The sequence below is a fragment of the Hyla sarda genome, chromosome 3, assembly GCF_029499605.1.
Source record: "Hyla sarda isolate aHylSar1 chromosome 3, aHylSar1.hap1, whole genome shotgun sequence".
Classification (NCBI taxonomy): domain Eukaryota; kingdom Metazoa; phylum Chordata; class Amphibia; order Anura; family Hylidae; genus Hyla; species Hyla sarda.
Window position 1 is genome coordinate 293391778 of NC_079191.1, and position 20534 is coordinate 293412311.

Consider the following 20534-nt stretch of genomic DNA (forward strand, 5'->3'; position numbering starts at 1 on the left):
ATAGATAGTGTGAAACTGAATTTGTCATATTCTAGGTACTTCAAAGTAACCACCTTTTGCTTTGCTTACTGCTTTGCACACTCTTGGCATTCTCTTGATGATTTTCAAGAGGTAGTCACCTGAAATGGTCTTCCAACAGTCTTGAAGGAGTTCCTAGAGATGCTTAGCACTTGTTGGCACTTTTGCCTTCATTGGGTTCAGGTCTGGTGACTGTGGAGGCCAGGTCACCTGGCGCAGCAACCCATCACTCTCCTTCTTGGTCAAATAGCCCTTACACAGCCTGGAGGTGTGTTTGGGGTCATTGTCCTGTTGAAAAATAAATGATGGATCAACTAAACGCAAACCGGATGGAATAGCATGCCGCTGCAAGATGCCATGGTAGCCATGCTGGTTCAGTATGCCTTCAATTTTGAATAAATCCCCAACAGTGTCATCAGCAAAGCACCATCACACCACCTCCTCCATGCTTCGCACAAAGTCACGGTGGTTGGAACCAAAGATCTCAAATTTGGACTCCAGACCAAAGCACAGATTTCCTATGGTCCAATGTCCATTCATTTTGTTCTTTAGCCCAAACAAGTCTCTTCTGCTTGTTGCCTGTCCCTAGCAGAGTGGTTTTCTAGCAGATATTCTACCATGAAAGCCCGATTCACACAGTCTCCTCTTAACAGTTGTTCTAGAGATAAGTCTGCTGCTAGAACTCTGTGTGGCATTGACCTGGTCTCTAATCTGAGCTGCTGTTAACCTGCGATTTCTGAGGCTGGTGACTCGGATGTACTTATTCTCCGCAGCAGAGGTGACTCTTGGTCTTCCTTTCTTGAAGCGGTCCGCATGTGAGCCAGTTTCTTTGTAGCTCTGGATGTTTTTGTGACTGCACTTGGGGACACTTTCCACCTAGAATATGACATTTTTTTCAGTTGTTTCACAATTTTTTGCGTCTATAATTCCACATGTGTTAATTCATAGTTTTGATGCCTTCAGTGTGAATCTACAATTTTCATAGTCATGAAAATAAAGAAAACTCTGAATGAGAAGGTGTGTCCAAACTTTTGGTCTGTACTGTGTGTGTGTGTGTGTGTGTGTGTGTGTGTGTGTGTGTGTGTGTGTGTGTGTATGTATATATGTATATAATATATATATTTTAGAAAAGTTCCTGGAATACCCTTTTAACCTCTTAAGGACCCAGCCAATTTTCACTGTAGGATCCGGCCATTTTTTTACACATCTGAGCATTAGCCTCTAACCCTTGACAAAGGTGATTTATCACCGAAACGTTGGGTGGGCTGGTAGTTAAGTTTTAAACAGTGGAGGGATAAACAAGAGCAAAGAGCATATAGAGTACTCTGTGCTAAAGTAATAGAAGATTAGCACGGAGAAGTTACATACTTAAAGCTCTATACATGTGAGAGGAGCAATCCCTAGCTCCCTAAATACAATACCTTCCACTGATAATTTTAACATTTGTGCAAAGGGGTAACATTTTAGCAAGATAAGAATAAAGATTTGTTTTTGAGGGGGGTTCTAGTGAAGGGTTAATTCCCCGCGAGGGGGGTAACCCCTCAAAGGTTGTTGAATTTATGATTTACCCTGTAACCTCCAGGGACATTTTTTGTGGATGCAGAAGAGGAGGAGTCACATTTGGCTTTTGAAAAGGGAATTTTGCTAAAATAGTTTTTGGGGGGCATGTCCCATTTAGGAAGCCCCTATGCTGCCAGCACAGCAAAAAAAAAACTCACATGGCATACTATTTTGGAAACCACACCCCTCAAGGAACGCAACAAGGGGTACAGTGAGCTGTAACACCTCACAGGTGTTTGACGACTTTTTGTTAAAGTCTGATGTGTAAATGAAGAAAAAAAAAAATTTTCACTAAAATGCTGTTTTTCCCCCAAATTTGACATTTTTACAAGGGTTTATAGGAGAAAATGACCCCCAAAACTTGTAAACCCATTTCTTCCGAGTATGGAAATACCCAATTTGTGGACGTCAAGTGCTCTGCTGGCGCACTACAATGCTCAGAAGAGGAGGAGCGTCATTGAGCTTTTGTAGACAGAATGCGTTTACAAAGCCCCCCGTGGTGCCAGAACAGTGGACACCCCCCCACAGGTGACCCCATTTCGGAAAATACACCCCTCACAGAATTTAATAAGGGGTGCAGTGAGCATTTATACACCCCACTTGGCATTTTACAGATCTTTGGAACAGTGGGCTGTGCAAGTGAAAAATTAAATTTTTCATTTTCACGGACCACTGTTCCAAAAATCTGTCAGACACCTGTGGGGCGTAAATGCACACTGTACCCCTTATTAAATTACATGAGGGGTGTAGTTTACAAAATGGGGTCACATGTGGGGGGTCCATTGTTCTGGCACTATGGGGGCTTTGTAAACAAACATGGCCTTCAATTCCGGACAAATTTTCTCTTTAAAATCCCAATGGTGCTCCTTCTCTTCTGAGCATTGTAGTTCACCCGCAGAGCACTTTACATCCACATATGGAGTATGTTCTTACTCAGAAAAAATGGGGTTACAAATTTTTGGGGGTCTTTTTGCCTATTTTCCTTTGTGAAAATGAAAAATTTAGGGTAACACCAGCATTTAAGTGAAATTTTTTTTTTCATTTTTCCATCCAACTTTGAAGAATTTTCATTAAACACCTATGGGGTGTTAAGGCTCACTATACCCCTTGTTACGTTCCATGAGGGGTGTAGTTTCCAAAATGGGGTCACATGTGGGAATTTCTTTTTTTTGCGTTTGTCAGAACCGCTGTAAAATCAGACACCCCTGTGCAAATCACCAATTTAGGCCTCAAATGTGCATAGTGCGCTCTCACTCCTGAGCCTTGTGCGCCCTCAGAGCATTTTACGCCCACATATGGGGTATTTCCGTACTCAGGAGAAAATAAAAAGTATGGGGCAACACCTTCATGTTAGTAAAAATATAACTAGAGTATGGAGATACTCAATTTACCACACAATCTGACTCAGAATTTAGCCAGGAGTGATATCCTCTCAACACTCAAGGTAATAATAAGTATAAAAAGTATGTGTTCTGGCTTCTTCTCAAGGACTAGATATACTAGAAATCAATAAATTAAATAACTAAAAAAAAATAAAAAAAAAATATATAGATATAGATGTGGTTGTGGTGTGGACGGTGGGAATGTAGATGAGTGGGAATAGAAGATGGTCTAGTTTCTATTGTTGTTCATGTGGTTACAGATGTGGTATAAGTCTGTTAATGTGGTGAAATGGAGTGCAACTATATGTATGGATACTTGATAATGTAATGTATATGTCTGTCTCTGTAACAAAAAAAAGTGTCTATGTCAAAGATATAACGATATTTTATTAAACTAAATACAATGTAAAAAAGGTAACAATTAATAAAAGTGCAGGATCCTTGCACTTCCCATATACTTTAAAATAATCAATTTAACACATAGCATCACATAGACAGCAACGATAAATAGTTAATAATAAATTAGTAATAAATTGTGGAGCATTTGAGGTGGATGCGAGCGCCTGCAGTGCACTTGCAGGCGCTGGAGACCCTAAAATACAGGCCCACTGTCCGGGTAAATGTTGCTCTACTAATAGGAAAGTCATTAGGAAAAGGTGTTGGAAAAGGTAAGTCCTCCAAATGATCTTAATCTTATAGACACGGCAGGTGGTCACAGCAATTGTTCCGTTGTTTCTCTGTGACCGTGAAAAAACCAAATAGCGCAGCGGCTCTAATTGGTCGGCACAGAGGCCGTTGAAAGCAAATGATGAGCAGATGATGGGCGGCACTGCGGCCGTGAGATGATAATAGAAACAAGGCACGGCGGACGCCAGATAACCGGTTCGGTACACTGTACCGCTTACCCGTGGATGTGGCAGTCCTTCTCACCTTCTGGCCGTGACAGTGGTGGCAGCGATGTCCGGGATAATCTTGTGAACTGCCGGCAAGCAGACTTTCCCTCTTCGAATGAGTCACGATGTCTTCAGGAGTCAGGTAAGCGGTGTATCGTGATGGGTCTTGGTCCCGGTAGTGTTCTGAGCGCACGCTTCTTGGTATTCACGGATCGCTCTGTGTGCTGTGACCAGCGGTGCGTGTAATGGAAGTGCTTGGTCTATTATGGTGTAGCAGGTAGCAGATAGGAGTTGGTAATATAGTGCTGTCAGTGATTTTTGATTAAAAAAAATCACCATACTCCTCATCTGCTCATCATTTGCTTTCAACGGCCTCTGTGCCGATCAATTAGAGCCGCCGCGCTATTTGGTTTTTTCACGGTCACAGAGAAACAACGGAACAATTGCTGTTACCACCTGCCGTGTCTAAGATTAAGATTCATTTGGAGGACTTACCTTTTCCAACACCTTTTTCCTAATGACTTTCCTATTAGTAGAGTAACATTTACTCGGACAGTGGGCCTGTATTTTAGGGCTTGCAAGTGCACTGCAGGCGCCCGCATCCACCTCAAATGCTCCACAATTTATTACTAATTTATTATTAACTGTTTAACGTTGCTGTCTGTGATACTATGTGTTAAATCGATAATTTTAAAGTATATGGGAAGTGCAAGGATCCTGCACTTTTATTAATTGTTACCTTTTTTACATTGTATTTAGTTTAATAAAATATCGTTATATCTTGGACATAGACACTGTTTTTTTTTTTTGTTTTGTTTTTTAGAGACACAGACATATACATTACATTATCAAGTATCCATATACATAGTTGCACTCCATTTCACCACATTAACAGACTTATACCACATCTGTAACCACATGCATAACATTAGAAACTACCTTCATCTTCTATTCCCACTCATCTACATTCCCACCGTCCACACCACAACCACATCCATATATATATTTTTTATTATTGTTTTTTAGTTATTTAATTTATTGATTTCTAGTATATCTAGTTCTTGAGAAGAAGCCAGAACACATACTTTTTATACCTTCATGTTAGTGTAAAAAAAAATTTTTTACACTAACAGGCTGGTGTAGCCCCCAACTTTTCCTTTTCAAAAGGAGAAAGCCTCCCAAAATTTGTAGTGCAATTTCTCCCAAGTACGGAAATACCCCATATGTGGCCCTAAACTGTTTCCTGGAAATACGACAGGGCTCCGAAGTGAGAGACCGCCATGTGCATTTGAGTACTAAATTAGGGATTGCACAGGGGTGGACATAGGGGTATTCTACACCAGTGATTTCCAAACAGGGTGCCTTCAGCTGTTCTAAACTCCCAGTATGCCTGGACAGTCAGTGGCTGTCCGGAAATGCTGGGAGTTATTTTGCAACAGCTGGAGGGTCCATTTTGTAAACACTGACGTACAATATTTTCATTTTTATTGGGAGGGGGGGGCAGTGTAAGGGGTGTATATTTAGTGTTTTACCCTTTATTATGGGTCAGTGTAGTGCAGTGTTTTTAGGTTACATTCGCACTGGCAGAGGTTTACAGTGAGCTTCCTGCCATAAATTTGCGCTGCGGCGAAAAATATGCCACAGCTCATACTTGAAGCAGGAAATTTACTGTAAACCTGCCTGTGAGAATGTACCCTGTACATTCACATGGGGGGACAAACCTCCAGCTGTTTCAAAACTACAACTCCCAGCATGTACTGACAGACCGCATGCTGGGAGTTGTACTTTTGCAACAGCTGGAGGCACACTGGTTGGAAAACCTTCAGTTAGGTTCTGTTACCGAACTCAGTATTTTCCAACCAGTGTGCCTATAGCTGTTGCAAAACTACACCTCCAAGCATTTACTGATGCTGGGAGATGTAGTTATGCAACAGCTGGAGGTACGCAAATACAACTCCCAGCATGCCGAGACAGCTCTTTGGGCATGCTGGGATCTGCAGTTTTGTAACATCTGGAGGGCTACAGCAGACCACTACACAGTGATCTCCAAACTGTGGACCTCCAGATGTTGCAGAACTAAAAATCCCAGCATGCCCAGACAGCAAACAGCTGTGTGGGCATGCTAGGAGTTGTAGTTTTGCAAGATCAGTATAGACATCACTGTGCAGTGGTCTCTAAACAGTAGACCTCCAGCTGTTGCAAAACTGCAAATCCCAGCATGCTGAAACAGCTGTCTGGGCATGCTGGGAGTTGTAGTTTTGCAACATCTGGTGGGCTACAGTGTAGAGACCACTGTATAGTGGTCTCAAACTGTAGCTCTCCAGATGTTGCTAGGCAACTCACCGGCTTCCATAGGATCCAGGGAGCCAGCTGCACAACATGCCGCCTGCGCCGATCACCGCAGCCAATCGCGTCCCGCAGCCTCCACCGATGGTTAAGTGGACTTTGGCGCCCGGTCCCCTTCGGATTTCCCATTCTGCCCCACCTATTGTGGGTGGGCAGGACGGGGGAAAGCGAAAGTTAACCCGCCCCCGATCTGCTATTATTCGTCGCTTTTGACGACCAATAGGAGGGGTGGCACCCCTGCCACCTCACTCCTATCCCTTCAGGGGGATCGTAGGTGTCTTTGACAACCGCGATCCCCCTTATTTTCCAGGTCACCATAGACCTGTATGACCAGAAATAGGCACAAATCGCAAGTGTGAATTCTCTTGCGATTTGCGCCGATCGCCGACACCCCCCTGGGCATTTGTGCGGATGGCTGCTGAACGATATCAGCAGTCACCCCGGTCCGGTCCCCGCCCGGCGCGCTGCGGGGACCAAAAGTCCCACGGGCGTACAGGTACGTCCTAGGTCCTTTAGTACCAGGGTGACAGGACGTACCCGTACACCCTGGGTCCTGAACAGGTTAAGGATAGCCCCTGAAAGACTAATAAGCCTGTGGTGTAGTGTCATCACATAGTCTTGTAGAAATCTTGTTGAAATTAAAGGGCTTACATTTTTTCCTGATGATTATCTGTTCCATCTTTGGGCTGAGAAGGCTTTTTTGTCCTTCTGCAAATAAGTTAAAAAAAACTGCCTTTTTCCTCCAGCCTCTTTATATATTTCCCGGTTTTACATTAATTGAAATATGGGACAAAATAGGATTAAAGGAAAAAAGGGAATTAAAGATTCTTAATTAAAAAAAAATTTTTTTTCTTTTTTTTTTTTTTTTTTATGTTCTTAAGAGGCCCAACAAAATTTGTTAGTAGCAACCGCCAACTGTATTTGTGGCGCACTACACCATTTCCATGGGAAGGCCTATAGCATAGAGTATACCAGAGTATATTCGTACAGGAGAAGGATATTCTGTTTGTTCCAGGACTACCCGCTCCTTTACATTAATTTATTTTTTTTAAGTATTTTTGCTAAATTTAAAGAATTCAAATAAAAACAAAAATCCGGGCAGTCACAGCAGCACTGTCCCAGGCAGGGAAATTCCCAGGAGCACATGACACAGTAGAGTAGCCACCAACCAGCATGTCAGTAAATACAACATATTTTCATACCTCAAATATCAGATGTGGCAAAGGGTAAATACACAGGCATGTACTCAGCAAACCCTAGAAGAAAACTGTCCCCACAACAATTACACACACATTCATACACCATACATTCCCTGTAGTCACCCCCCCCCCCCTTCTATCACAGTAGTAGTGTCTTTCCAGGCCATCATGACCACCTTACGTGCGCAAGTTAACTGTAATCGAATCGGAATAAGTCAGTGAGAACTTGATTCCACTCCGATAATAAGACCCAACAAGCACACCTCGGGAACCAGAAAAAAATCTAAGTGGTTTGTCAAACTGCATCACCTTCCTCCAAAATGGGGCCACACACGGGCAACTCCACCCAGCGTGAACAAACGCCCCTTTCTCCCCCTTACACCGGAAACAAAGCTCTGATCTGGATACCCCAATCCGTTTTCGTTTCTCAGGGATATAGTATAAATGCAGAATAAAACGAGATTGGGTCAGCAAGTCCCTAGTGCTAACCGCCATGGAATAGTAAGTCTGCTCCACTCCTTTCCATTGCTCATCAGACAGTGTAGGCACATCTTCAACCCACTTTAAAAAAGCAGCAGCAAATGGGATAGGTCCCATAGATTGGAGCAGAGTGTAGGCTTGTGTGAGAGGCTTAGAGAGGCCCGTAGTGCCCAGGAGCAACTCCACATCGGAGAATGCTGGAGTAACCTGTAATGGAGCTAAATTGTGCCTGCACCACATGTTGCAACTGAGGATACCTAAAGAAGGCACTCCAAGGGATATTAAAACTGGCCTGAATCTCTGAAAAGGATAGGAACGATTGATCATCCCCAAGTACTTGAAGGACTAACCTGACCCCATGGGTACACCAAAAGCCAGCTGCCTCCAACTCCTGAAGGTGAGGTAAATTCGCCAACTGGGGAGTTCCCGGGAGGGACAGCAGGTTGTGAGAAGCATGTAGACACCAAAGACCAAACTGCAGCCACTGTTTGAATAGGACTTAAGAAGGAAGAGGAAGGAGAAAATCTGTACAGTGTATTTGTGAGGCTTTTGTATGAGGGCCAAGGCCGTGGCTACATGAGAAAGGTCCAGGTCAATTCCCCAGGCTGCATACACCAGCTGAGATGCCAGACAGAAATTATGCATGTTAGGAGCTGCTAGGCTCTTCTACTGGCACAAAAGAAGCATGATGGTCTAACTGGAGGTTTACCTAGGATCTCAGAATTCCATTGAGTTTAAAGAATTGCTTTGGTGGAATGGTGGGGGAGAGATGAAAAAGGTAAGAGTTTAAGGAGGATTCATTTTAAAGATGTTTACCCTCCCCGCCCAGTGGACCCGCAGGCCCAAGAAGGAGCTAAATTTATCAAGGAAGTCAAACAAGCTGCACAGGGAGCCCTCAACATCTGCTAAATATACTAGGGTATCGTGAACATACATGGAGACTTTTTCCACCAGGGAACCCCTACTTAGACGTAGAAACTCTGACAGCTGATGTCAGAAGCTCGACCGCCAGGGCTAACAAAAGAGGGGACAATGGGCATCCCTGACGCGTTGCCTGTCCCAGGGGAAATGTGCCAGAGACATCCAGATTCGTGTGAATCTGATCCCTTGACCTGTCGTATAGAAGCTGAATTCATGAGCTAAGCTGGGACGTAAGCCTAAGAACAGAAGGCTTAAGAGATACTGTCACTCCACTGAATTAAAAGCCTTGCAAACATCAAGGTTAGCAACAAACCTGGGAGAGACATCGTCTCTAACCACAGCAATATTCAGCTGGCGCCTTCAAAGATGGCCTTGCTTGGTGGCCTTACTCAGCATGAACCCACTCTTATCAGGATGAATGACAGATGTAATTACCCCATTGAGCCTATTCAACAAAATCTTGGCCAGGAGTTAAATATCCATGTTAAGTAAAGAAATAGTAAAACTCAAGAAAGATGATATACCATTAAGTGCACACCCATTATCCATGAAAAAACGTATTTATGTGGAAACTTCAATAAAATAACAGGCAAAAACATTTATAAACTTCTAAAAGACCAAATGGCCACTACACAACAGGGGTGAACCCTCCCTAAAAGAGGGGGGGGGGGGGCACTCACCGTGCACCAGCTTAGTCGGAGCATAAATATTACAACAGTCCCAATAGCCTAATACATATAGCCCAACAGTTACAAAGGCAATGCACATTAATGAAAGCACTTTCCCCAGATACAGAATGACTATGTATAAATAATATACCTGTAGGCAAAAAACACCTTAATGATACAACCTGTATCCAGCTAATAACCATAACACTGGGGAAGCAGGCTATGGGCAACAGATTGAAAATAGCCTCACGGGTGCCCCCCTTCTAGACCCCACGCATTCCGTTGCCAGTCTGTAACTTCCTCGGGGGCATTGTGCCATGTTTCACAGTTCCTGTCTTATTTACACACAATTCAATTAAATTGATGAGCATCAGGAGGAGGTACCTGGTGGTCCGTGGAGCCAGCCATACGGGTGCCTGCCTGTACTTCCGGGTATACGCAGATTCACTTCCTTTCTGTCTCTGCATCCGCACGCATGCGCTCTTATCATCCCACACATACTACGCCTCTGAACCCATCACCATTCATCAGCGCATGGGCTCTCATATCTCATGCGCTATGATGCGCTTTCTAATACCAGGGCCTGCGCATATGTCTCCAAGTGCGCCTATGTCTTAAGTTACATCCTCAATACCAAGTTCATAGCCCATATGTGCACAAAACTCATACCTTTATACCTCAAGGCAATACGTTATAATTATCTTCATCAATACTTAACTCACTCCTACTAATCCTATAAAAGAGACCATACCTCACACATCAATAGAACAACCTTGTTTACCCCACATATAGTTGGCATATATCCTTTATATTTTAGCAAAAAGACAAAATATGTAACTTATATACCTACCATATATTCCACATATAGAATAGCCTTTTGTATATCTAATATCAAGCATCATATACCATACAGTATTATCAATATTCTCAATATCATGATACCTAGTCTCTCATATTTTTTATACACATTGGGGGAGATTTATCGAAACCTGTCCAGACGAAAAGTTGCTGAGTTGCCCATAGCAACCAATCAGATCACTTCTTTCATTTTTCATAGGTATTTTCAAAAATGAAAGAAGCGCTCTGATTAGTTGCTATGGGCAACTCAGAAACTTTACCTCTGGACATGTTTTGATAAATCTCCCCCATTGTGCTCAAAATCATATTTTTGTGTGTTGCTATACCACACATTCACATTTTATTTAATTTTCACTAAACTTATCTGATTATATCCATATTTATACCATATATAGTGCTCCAAGAGGATGTGCATCCAAAAGAGTGTCTCCTAGAAAGTATGGGAATAAAATAACCCATCCTTCAGTACATTTTAACAAGATCCTATATATATATATATATATATATATATATATATATATATATACATACATACATATATATACTCAAGAAATAATAATTTCTGTATGAAAACAGTCCAGAGACAGCAGCTTTTAAATCAGAGTTCCAATTTCCACAGGTATTGTTCTCCAAGTATTGTGGTCCATGACAACGACTCATGCACGGCAAGTTCCTCACTTGTCCTTAGTGCATAATCCAATTATCACCAAGCTAAGTACCCTCAATATATCCATATAAGAGGGACCCATGCATCTCCATTCCTCGGTAGGCGGGACAAAGCATTCATCAAAGAAATAATCAGGATCAAATATACAGGGCTTATAGGGCTCCTCCTTAGGCCAATTATATGGTGGTACTTGTCACCTCTCTCCTTTTATATGTTACACATAGGGCGTTGTTAACTCCACTCATTTCTCAAGTACAGACCATAACCAATGACCTAATCCCTCATATGTACAGCTTCAAAGAATCTAGAGCCAAATTGGTTAGAGAAGATGTAAAACATATCTCCCAAATATACGCTTAACATACCCTCACTGGGAAACGTGGACCAAGATTCATGTCTGTGTACACTGCATACCCACACTACACCGAACCACAGCTACTACCGTGATATATGTAAGACCAAAAAGACATGTGTACCAACTATATTATGTATAGGGTGATGTAACTATAAATAATTGGGAGACCCCATTATGTGTGTCCCCCTAACACTAACAAACTATCCCCCATATGTGTGTTCGTTATATAATTGTGTGAACGATCACTATGTGTACAGAAAACCATGTGTGCAGCGAACTATATGTTACAAATAACTGTGTATATTATGTGTATATTCGAGAAAGTGACTATCCCCTTGTGCTCACAACACTCCATTGTACTGCCCCCTATAGAACCCTGTCCCACATTGCCTCAGTGGGTCTACAATTTTAACACCAATATTGAAGTACCCGTACTACATGGAGATATCTATGTGTGGCAAAATATATTCACCCATAAGACCCATACTACATGGAGATACCTATAATGTAATAAAACATACACTCACCACAGGAACCCGGTGAACAAAAGCTCCTCATTTAGGCCCCAGAGTGCCTCCTTACGTAGGTTGTAGTAGTGCTGGGTGGTATACCGGTATGAACCGGATACCTTTTTTTTTTTTATTTTATTTTTTTTATAGGCCATACCGCCAAGCACTAGGTTGTAGATCCACTTTGACTCGGCTTGGAGTAATCTTTTGGTGATAGGTCAACCCCTAATGTTTGTCATTATCCTCTCAAGCCCTACTACTTTTAAGCCATCCAATTTTCCTGCATGAGGTTTCAAGAAATGGCATGCAACAGATGTAAGTGGCTTATGCAGCGCCACGAATCCTGTCATCTGACCGAAGAATATTCTTATTTTGCTGGAGGATTGTCCTCAGTCCTTTCCACTGGTTATTGTACGTGGTCACAAATCTTAGGGCGTCATCCCTCTTTTTCTTTCTCGTTTGATCGGCGCAATGCCTGGCACTCTGAACCCTTTTGGGCTCTTTTGTATGCTTTTGAAATTGATCTGCTAATGTAACCCCGTTCTCAAAACCTAGTAAGATCCAATGCCTCCTTTTTAACCTCTTAAGGACCCTTGAGTCTGCTCCCTTTCTGCTCATAGCGTGTCGGGCCTGGCCTCTAACAACAGCCGGGACTCGTGGCTAACGGCGAGCGGCACTGATCGCGGTGCTATGCGCTATTAACCCTTAAGGCGCAGCATTCAAAGTTGATCACCGCGTTTAAAGTGAAAGTAAACTACTCCCGGCTAGCTCAGTTGGCTGTTCGGGACTTCTGCGGTGAAATCGCGGCATCCCGAACAGCTGGAGGTCGCAAGGTGAGTCCCTACCTTCCTCCTGCATTTCCGATCGCCGAATGACTGCTCAGTGCTTGAGATCCACGCATGAGCAGTCAAGCGGCAGAATCATTGACCAATGTTATCCTATGGGATAACAATGATCAATGTAAAAGATCAGTGTGTGCAGTGTTATAGCCGCCTATGGGGGCCATAACATTGCAAAAAAAGTGAAAAAAAAGTTAATAAAGATCATTTAACCCCTCCCATAATAAGTTTGAATCACCCCCCTTTTCCCATTTAAAAAAGAAAAAAAACTGTGTAAAAATAAACATGTGGTATCGCCGCGTGCGGAAATGTCCGAATTATAAAAATATATTGTTAATTAAACCGCACGGTCAATGGCATACGCGTAAAAATATTCTAAAGTCCAAAATAGTGTATTTTTGGTCACTTTTTATATAATGAAAAAATAAAAAGCGATCAAAAAGTACGGTCAATACAAAAATGGTACCGCTAAATACGCAGAAAAATTTTAAAGTGGTAGGGGTCAGAAGATTTTCCTGCATGTAGTTGATTTTTTCCAGAAGTATGACAAAATCAAACCTATAGAAGTAGGGTATCATTTTAATCGTTTGGACCTACAGAATAAAGATGTCATATTTACTGAAAAAGGTACTGCGTAGAAACGGAAGTCCCCCAAAATTTACAAATTGGCGTTTTTTCTTCAATTTTGTTGCACATTTATTATTTTTTTCCGTTTCTCCGTAGATTTTTGGGTAAAATTACTCGTTACAAAGTAGAATTGGTGGCGCAAAAAATAAGCATTCATATGGATTTTTAGGTGCAAAATTGAAAGAATTTGATTTTTTAAAGGTAAGGAGGAAAAAACGAAAGTGCAGAAACAGAAAAACCCTGGGTCCTTAAGGGGTTAAAATCAGTTTCTTCAGTGCAGTTATGCTTCACCCTTAAAAATTTACCTACTGGAATCCCTCGTCTGGTGTGTTCAGGATGAAAGGAGGTATAGTGCAAGAGACTATTTGTAGCAGTCTTTTTTTATGTACAATTTTGTCATCTGTCGATCGTTATTCTTGATAATGTGGAGGTCCAGAAATTCTGCAGTGTCTGGAGAGATTGAAAGTCAAAAAATATGTTCAAATCATTTTGGTTGAGGGAGGAGATAAATTCAAGACACTCCTCCCTCGAACCCTGCCAAACAAAGACAAAATCATTTATGAACCTAAACCAATGTAATACCTGTCTGAAATACCGTGATGTGTACACGTGCACCCACTCCCACCAAACCAAAAAAAGTTGGTGAACAAGGAGGCACAATGCGCACCCATCGTGGTACCAGAAATCTGCCAATAAAACCGGTTATCAAAAACAAAATAGTTGTATCTAAAAACAAAATCCAAATGCTGCAAAATAAATAAATCCAAATCCCTTTCTCCATCTCCTCGTTTCTCCAAAAAGTGAGTTACCGCCATAATGCCATGCTCGTGAGCTATATATTTTAGTACAAAGCCTAAACATCACAGGTGACAAGGAGTGACTCCTCTGGGATGGAGATATCTTGGATGGCCTCAATCAGATGGCTAGAATCCCTGATATGAGATGGCAAACCCTTCATCAATGGTTGTAAAAAGAAATCTACAAATTTACAGGCTTTTTCACAGAGGCTGCCTATTCCCGTAATAATCGGGCATCCCGGCGTTCCATAAGCCTCTTATGCACCTTGGGGAGCATGTAGAAGGATGCAATGTGAGGGTCCCTCACCTGTATAAAGTTCCTTTTTGGAAATCGTGCCTGCTTCCTTAGCTCCATCCAATAGATGTGATAATTTCCGTTGGAATATAGTTGTGGGGTCTACAGGCAACCTCTGGTAATATTGATTGATACATGAAGGAAGCAAACTTGCAGCTGAGTATTTGTCCATGGGCCAAAGGACAACATTCCCCCCCTTGTCTACCTCCTTAATTAGAAATGCATCACTATTCTGCAGGTTTCTCACGGCCCGTCTCTCTTCCCTCGGGAGATTTTGGCCTGCAAAAAGATTTTTCGGTAGCTGATGAATACGCTCCTTCACAGTATTGAAAAATACCTGAATGGTTGGAAACAGTGATAATGACGGTTCAGCTTTTGAGGGAATATAGCAAGGACGGCATTCTTCTCGACTACCCACCTCCCTTTCATTCAGCAACTCCACCAGGTCACGTGGTACATGTTGGTCATCCATTCCCACCTCATTTAGAAGCAAGGGTTGAGAGTAAAGCAGCTTCAGGGTCAGTTTCCTGCAAAAGTCCTTGGTCAATTCAAAATCGACCACCATACGCATAGGGGAGAAAGATAATCCTTGTTTCAGTACCGATTTCCCAGTCTCTGTAAGCACATGCGTTAAAAAATGTATTATATGCAATTCTTTTTTAGATCCTTCACTATCAATGTGGCCTATGCAGCCAGCACCATGTCCCTGTTCTGACTGCAGTCCCACAACATCCATGGGCCCCACATTTGTTTTCACGCTTCCCCCGTCTGGTCCTCCTCCATCTGTGTTGCTTGAGCATGTGCGGAACGGGACCCTTGCTCAGTGGTTTTCAGAAGCGCATCTTACAGGATGCGCCAGACATCACGGATAATTGCTGCCAACTACTGACTGATTCACATCAGTGAATTGGCTGAAGCCCATATACCGGATTTGACATAGTGATAAGAGCTTATAATAGGATCCCCAGAACACCGACAGCTCAGTAGCCTGATGTCCCTTTGATAAAGCTAGCGAAACATCAGGGCAGGCTTATAAGTTTTATGACAACTTATGACAACTAGTAAACCGGACTTGGCTTTTCTCCTAAATAAAATAATTAACATGAACATAAGTGGTTTCTTTACTGAGTGACCCTGTATAGGAGTTAAACAATAGTACCTAGTGGGCATTAAGATTATTACACCAGTGCATCTGATTATTTAAAAAATGTTGTATTCGTTGTTTGGGCATGGTCCTATATTTGAGTACTAATAAAATTTTGTTTGATGTGGATCTTTAGGAAAGGTTTTTTTCCCCCCGTAAGGGGATTCCCCCAAGGGGATTGTTTGCTTCTTCACAGACAGCCTGGGACACCACTAGAGGAAGCGATTTAGAAACCAATACGGAAACTTCCATAGAAAAAGACCAATATGAAATATAATAGCCCCTCGCAACCCACGATCACTTCAGAGCCAACACCTTCTGGCCAGTAATATGGGTTTCTTGTAGACAGATGAAATGAGGGGAGTACCTTTCTCAAAGTCTAGGCATAGGGCCCACTTAAATTTGGAGTTCAAGCATAAATTTGGAGTTCAAGCATGGGACAATCGAACTATTTTCAACTTCCCCATAATGGTCCCCATAAACCCAAGCACCACAGGAGGGAGCACACCAACCAGGGGGGGAAGGAGCTCTGGAGCACAGTCAACAGCCAAACCTTAAGCACAGAGACAGACAGGGCGCACACATTCCACACACAAATAACATTCCCAAAAACACTCTAACACCAAAGGGAACAAATGGCAGACCTATACCCTGAACCCTAACTACAACGGGGCATCAGAGAGATGCTAGACTAAGTACACTCTCTAAAACCAACTTATCCACCGCCTCCTGACACCCCAGCTCAAAGGAAACTTAGGCCAAACTTACTAACCAAAATACCCAGCTCGGGGTCCTTAAAAAGTAGTCTTGATCCTAAGGAGACCTAAACCAAGAGAAAACTTATCTCCCTAGCACAACTTACAAGTGGAAGGGCATCCATCATCCACCCAGGTCAGTCCTGCAGGGAAGCAGGAGGGACCACATCAACCCACTGCAGGGCATCAACAGGAGAAGTGAAAAATGTTGTGGAGGTGCCCTCCACCTCCCTCAGGCTTCCCGGGTACAGCATGGAATATCCCTTGGATTGGAGCCTTGAATGAACTTCAGTGAACGGAGACTTCTGCTTGCGGAGCTCCACTGAGAAATCCGGATAGAAAGACACCTTGCTATTGTTGAAGAGAACCTCCCCCTTGATCCGTACAGCTCTCAAGATAGCGTCTCTGTCTTTAAAGTGAAGCAACTTAGCCAAGAAGGGGCGAGGCATACCATCGGGGGAAGGAGGTCAAGCCGGGACTCTGTGTGCACTTTCTATAGTGAAGTAAGAAGTAAGGCAGCCACAGGCAGGATTTTCTTGAGCCAAGATTCGAGGAGTGCCCCTGCATCAGCACCCTCCGCTTTCTCCGGAAGGCCCATGAGGCAGATATTACTTCTGAGGTGACTTTCAAGATTGTCAACCCTCTCTGTCACACCTTTGACCTGCCTCTGCAGAGTCACAATTTGTTGAGGAATGGGCTGTAGGGTGTCCTATACTGTAGAAACTCTGCGCTCCACTTCCACTGTACGCTCTCTGAACTTTTGCCTCTGTCGCGGTTTATCAACTTTAGAGGTAATCATGGAGGACAGGTGGTAATAGCCACCAAGACCTCCATAAACTTCTGGTCCGTAGTGAGAGCATTATATTGTCAATGTTCAGGAGAATGGAGGTGCATCGAACTTTGGGAGCCCTCAAAAAGACTAGGACGGCTGAGGCGACTCCGGTCCAGACCGCTCCAGAGGCATGGAGAATTGACTGAGTGTCTTAGCTTTATGCACCGCCACCTTGGATGAAGAGTGGGGTCCAAGTACATATATCTCGCTGTGATGTACCGCAGGACTGAGACCGGCCATCTTCAGAGGAATTGTCGTCATCAGAGGATTGCCTAGCAGCTCCAGCCACCATCTTGGACTTCTTATTTTTGCCACGGGGGCCTCCCATAGCCAGTTACAGAGAAGACACAGGCAAGTTGGAACGTCCTGAGGACACTTCCTGGTCTCTGTCTTTTTTTTTTTTTTTTTTCCAAATACTGTCAATACTGAATAACTTATTTAAATTTTATAAATTTTTTAGTTTGGCAGACAAACTTATTTCATAGAACCGTTTTAATGGTGTATGCACATTTTGGCATCAAATAGAACAAAAACTACTCTGCTGATTAGTAAATTTTAATACCAAATTTATATAACTTTTTATAATTTTTCTACTGTTGAAAAAAACAGGTGTTTGGAGAATTTTTAGGCAAATACAAACATTTTGTTTTCTATCAATGGAGCACTTTTTTCTTCTCGTCACAGACAACATGCAGGTCACTGTGAACCAACACTTATGGGCAGCCTATGAGGCCATGCCTCATGAATAGTATAAAACGTGGTATAAACATTGTAATTAAGTTTTATAGTGTTGAATATAATCTCTTAAAATTTACTTTCTTTAAATTTTTTTTTTTTTACTTTAAGGTAATGTTAAAATCGGTTCCTACATTCTTGAGTTGCTTTCATAGATTGGTTGCATCTGTCATGCATGAAGGACAGCAAAAAGGAGACAAAGGTAACCGTCAAAAGTTTATTTAATTGTGACTAGTTTTCGTCCATTAGCTGACTGTAAATACTGTATATATGGGACTCAAAAAGAAACTACCCTGTTTGGCGACTTGTTAACTCTTATCCTCATAACTTTTCTGTGTACATTATTATGCTTGGTTGGCTTGGGATATGAACTTTTCTTTGGGGAATATGGCTGTGTTTGTGCTCCCATGTTTTAACAAATTTTTTTATCTACCTATTGTACAAATAACTAGACTGGGAATATGCGGTCTACTGGTGTTATGTCTGTCCTTGTTTTGTTTATGTTCTTTCAAACAGGCTTTTCAGTGCTGTAGCAGAAATAGATATAGGGGGAGGAGAGTGATACATAGGACCATATTACCCCTCTATCTAGGGCAGTGTTTCTCAACCTTTATGGCGACTGTACCCCCGAAGGCTAAAAGTATGTCCGCGGATACCCCTTGCGTGGAACTTACTCGCGAGGGGTACCCGCGGACAAAAGGCGTGTGCTTACCTTTATACTAATGCGATACTTAAAACCCTTGTGCCATTATTCTCCCCTCCATCTTAATCTCCTTGTGCCATTCATTATTCCCCCTCCATCTTAATCCCCTTGTGCCATTATCTAATATGGCAAAAGAGAATCAGAGGGAGGGGGGAATGATAGCACAAGGGGATTAAGCTGGAGGGGGAATAATAGCACAAAGGGATTAAGATGGAGGGGGGAGTAATGGCACAAGGGAATTAAAATGGAGGGGGAATAGTATTACAAGGGGATTAAGATATGGGGGGGGGGGGGGGAAGATAATCAACTCTCCCCCGCCCCCCATCATATCCCCTTGTGCCATTATTCCCCCACCCCCTTCCATATTAATCCCCTTGTGCCATTATTCCCCCCTCCATTTTAATCCCCTCGTGCCATTATTATCCGATAAGGCAAAAGGGGATCAGAGGAAAGAGGGAATGGCAAAAAGGGATTAAGATGGAGGGGGGAGGGTTAATCATTACTCCCCCCTCCATATTAATCCCCTTGTGCAATTATCCCCCATCCCTCTGATACCCTTTTGCCATTATCTCCGCCCTCCCCCCAATCTTAATGTCTTAGATTGGATCGATTAGATTGGATCGATTAGATTGGATCGATAGATGGATGGACACGTAAAAAAAAACTCCCTCCGTCCCATACACACAGAGGTGCTGCGGCCATTCTCAGCTATGCGCTGACAAATACTGGCCAATGCGTGGCCGGTATTTGTCAGCGCATTGGTGTACCCCCAAACAACCGGTGGCGTACCCCTAGGGTTACACGTACAACCGGTTGAGAACTCCTGATCTAGGGTCACAGACTGTGATCCTCCTCTTTTTGCCCTGAAGTACATATACCTGCTGGCCCACCCTTTCTAAAACAATCTATACTTTTGTTTCCTTGGTCAGCCCTCTGTGCAGTTTACCAGTCAGAGGCTGCATGAAGCTTAACCTCTTCAGGACATAGGGCGTATGGATACGCCCTGCATCCCGAGTCCTTAAGGACCGAGGGCGTATCCATACGCCCGTGGGAATTCCGGCCCCCACCGCTAGCCGGTTGGGGACCGGAGCCGGATGCCTGCTGAAATCGTTCATGCGTTGCTGAAATTATGCCCCCCCATGTCGGCGATCGCCGCAGATCGCTGGACAATTCAGTCCAGCGATCTGCGGCGATTCCGGGTCAATCGGGTCTCCAGTGACCCGATGACCCGGAATTACTGGCTGTTCGGGGCCGTCTCTGACGGATTACCGGCCGACCAATCAGGGCGCCTGCTGCGGGTGTCACTCCCGCACCCGCTCCGCCCCTCTTCTGGAGGACGTGAGCGGGTGCGGGACGTGCACCCCGGGTGCTGGGGACCCCGATCCCCGGCGCCCCTGTTGGGATCGGGGCCCCAGGAGCAGCTGCGGCGGCGGGACTGACCTGCAGCGTCTGAATCGTTGGAGGTGAGTGACAGCCTCCTGCTGTTGCTTAGCAACAGCTCCCAGCATGCAAAAAGGGCATGCTGGGAGCTGTAGTTATGCAACAGCAGGAGGCAGACCACCACAACTCCAAGCATTCCTTTATGGGCATGCTGGGACTTATGGTTTTGCAACAGCTGGAGGCACATTCTTTCTATGGAAAAGTGTACCTTCAGCTGTTGTATAACTACAACTCCCAGCTTGCACAAACAGCTAAAGTGCATGCTGGGAGTTGTAGTGGTGCATCTGCTGGTTGCATAACTACAACTCCCAGCATGCCCGTTGGCTGTCGGTGACTGCTGAGAGTTGTAGCTTTGCAACAGCTGAAGGCACACTGGTTGTGAAACTCAGAGTTTTTTTTTACCTAACTCAGTGTTTCACGACCGGTGTGCCTCCAGCTGTTGCAAACTACAACTCTCAGCAGTCACCGTACACCATGCACCGTACATGCTGGGAGTTGTAGTTTTGCAACA

General features: G+C 43.5%; 1 protein-coding gene across 4 annotated transcripts in view; it reads left to right on the forward strand.

The window, feature by feature from the left end:
• Positions 1-20534, forward strand: part of URB2 (URB2 ribosome biogenesis homolog) — a 235290-nt gene that overhangs the window by 187933 nt on the left and 26823 nt on the right. For all 4 annotated transcript variants that reach the window (XM_056566891.1, XM_056566893.1, XM_056566895.1 and 1 more), the window contains exon 8: positions 17992-18082. In XM_056566891.1, the coding sequence (XP_056422866.1) occupies positions 17992-18082 (91 nt within the window). The remainder of the gene's footprint in view (positions 1-17991; positions 18083-20534) is intronic.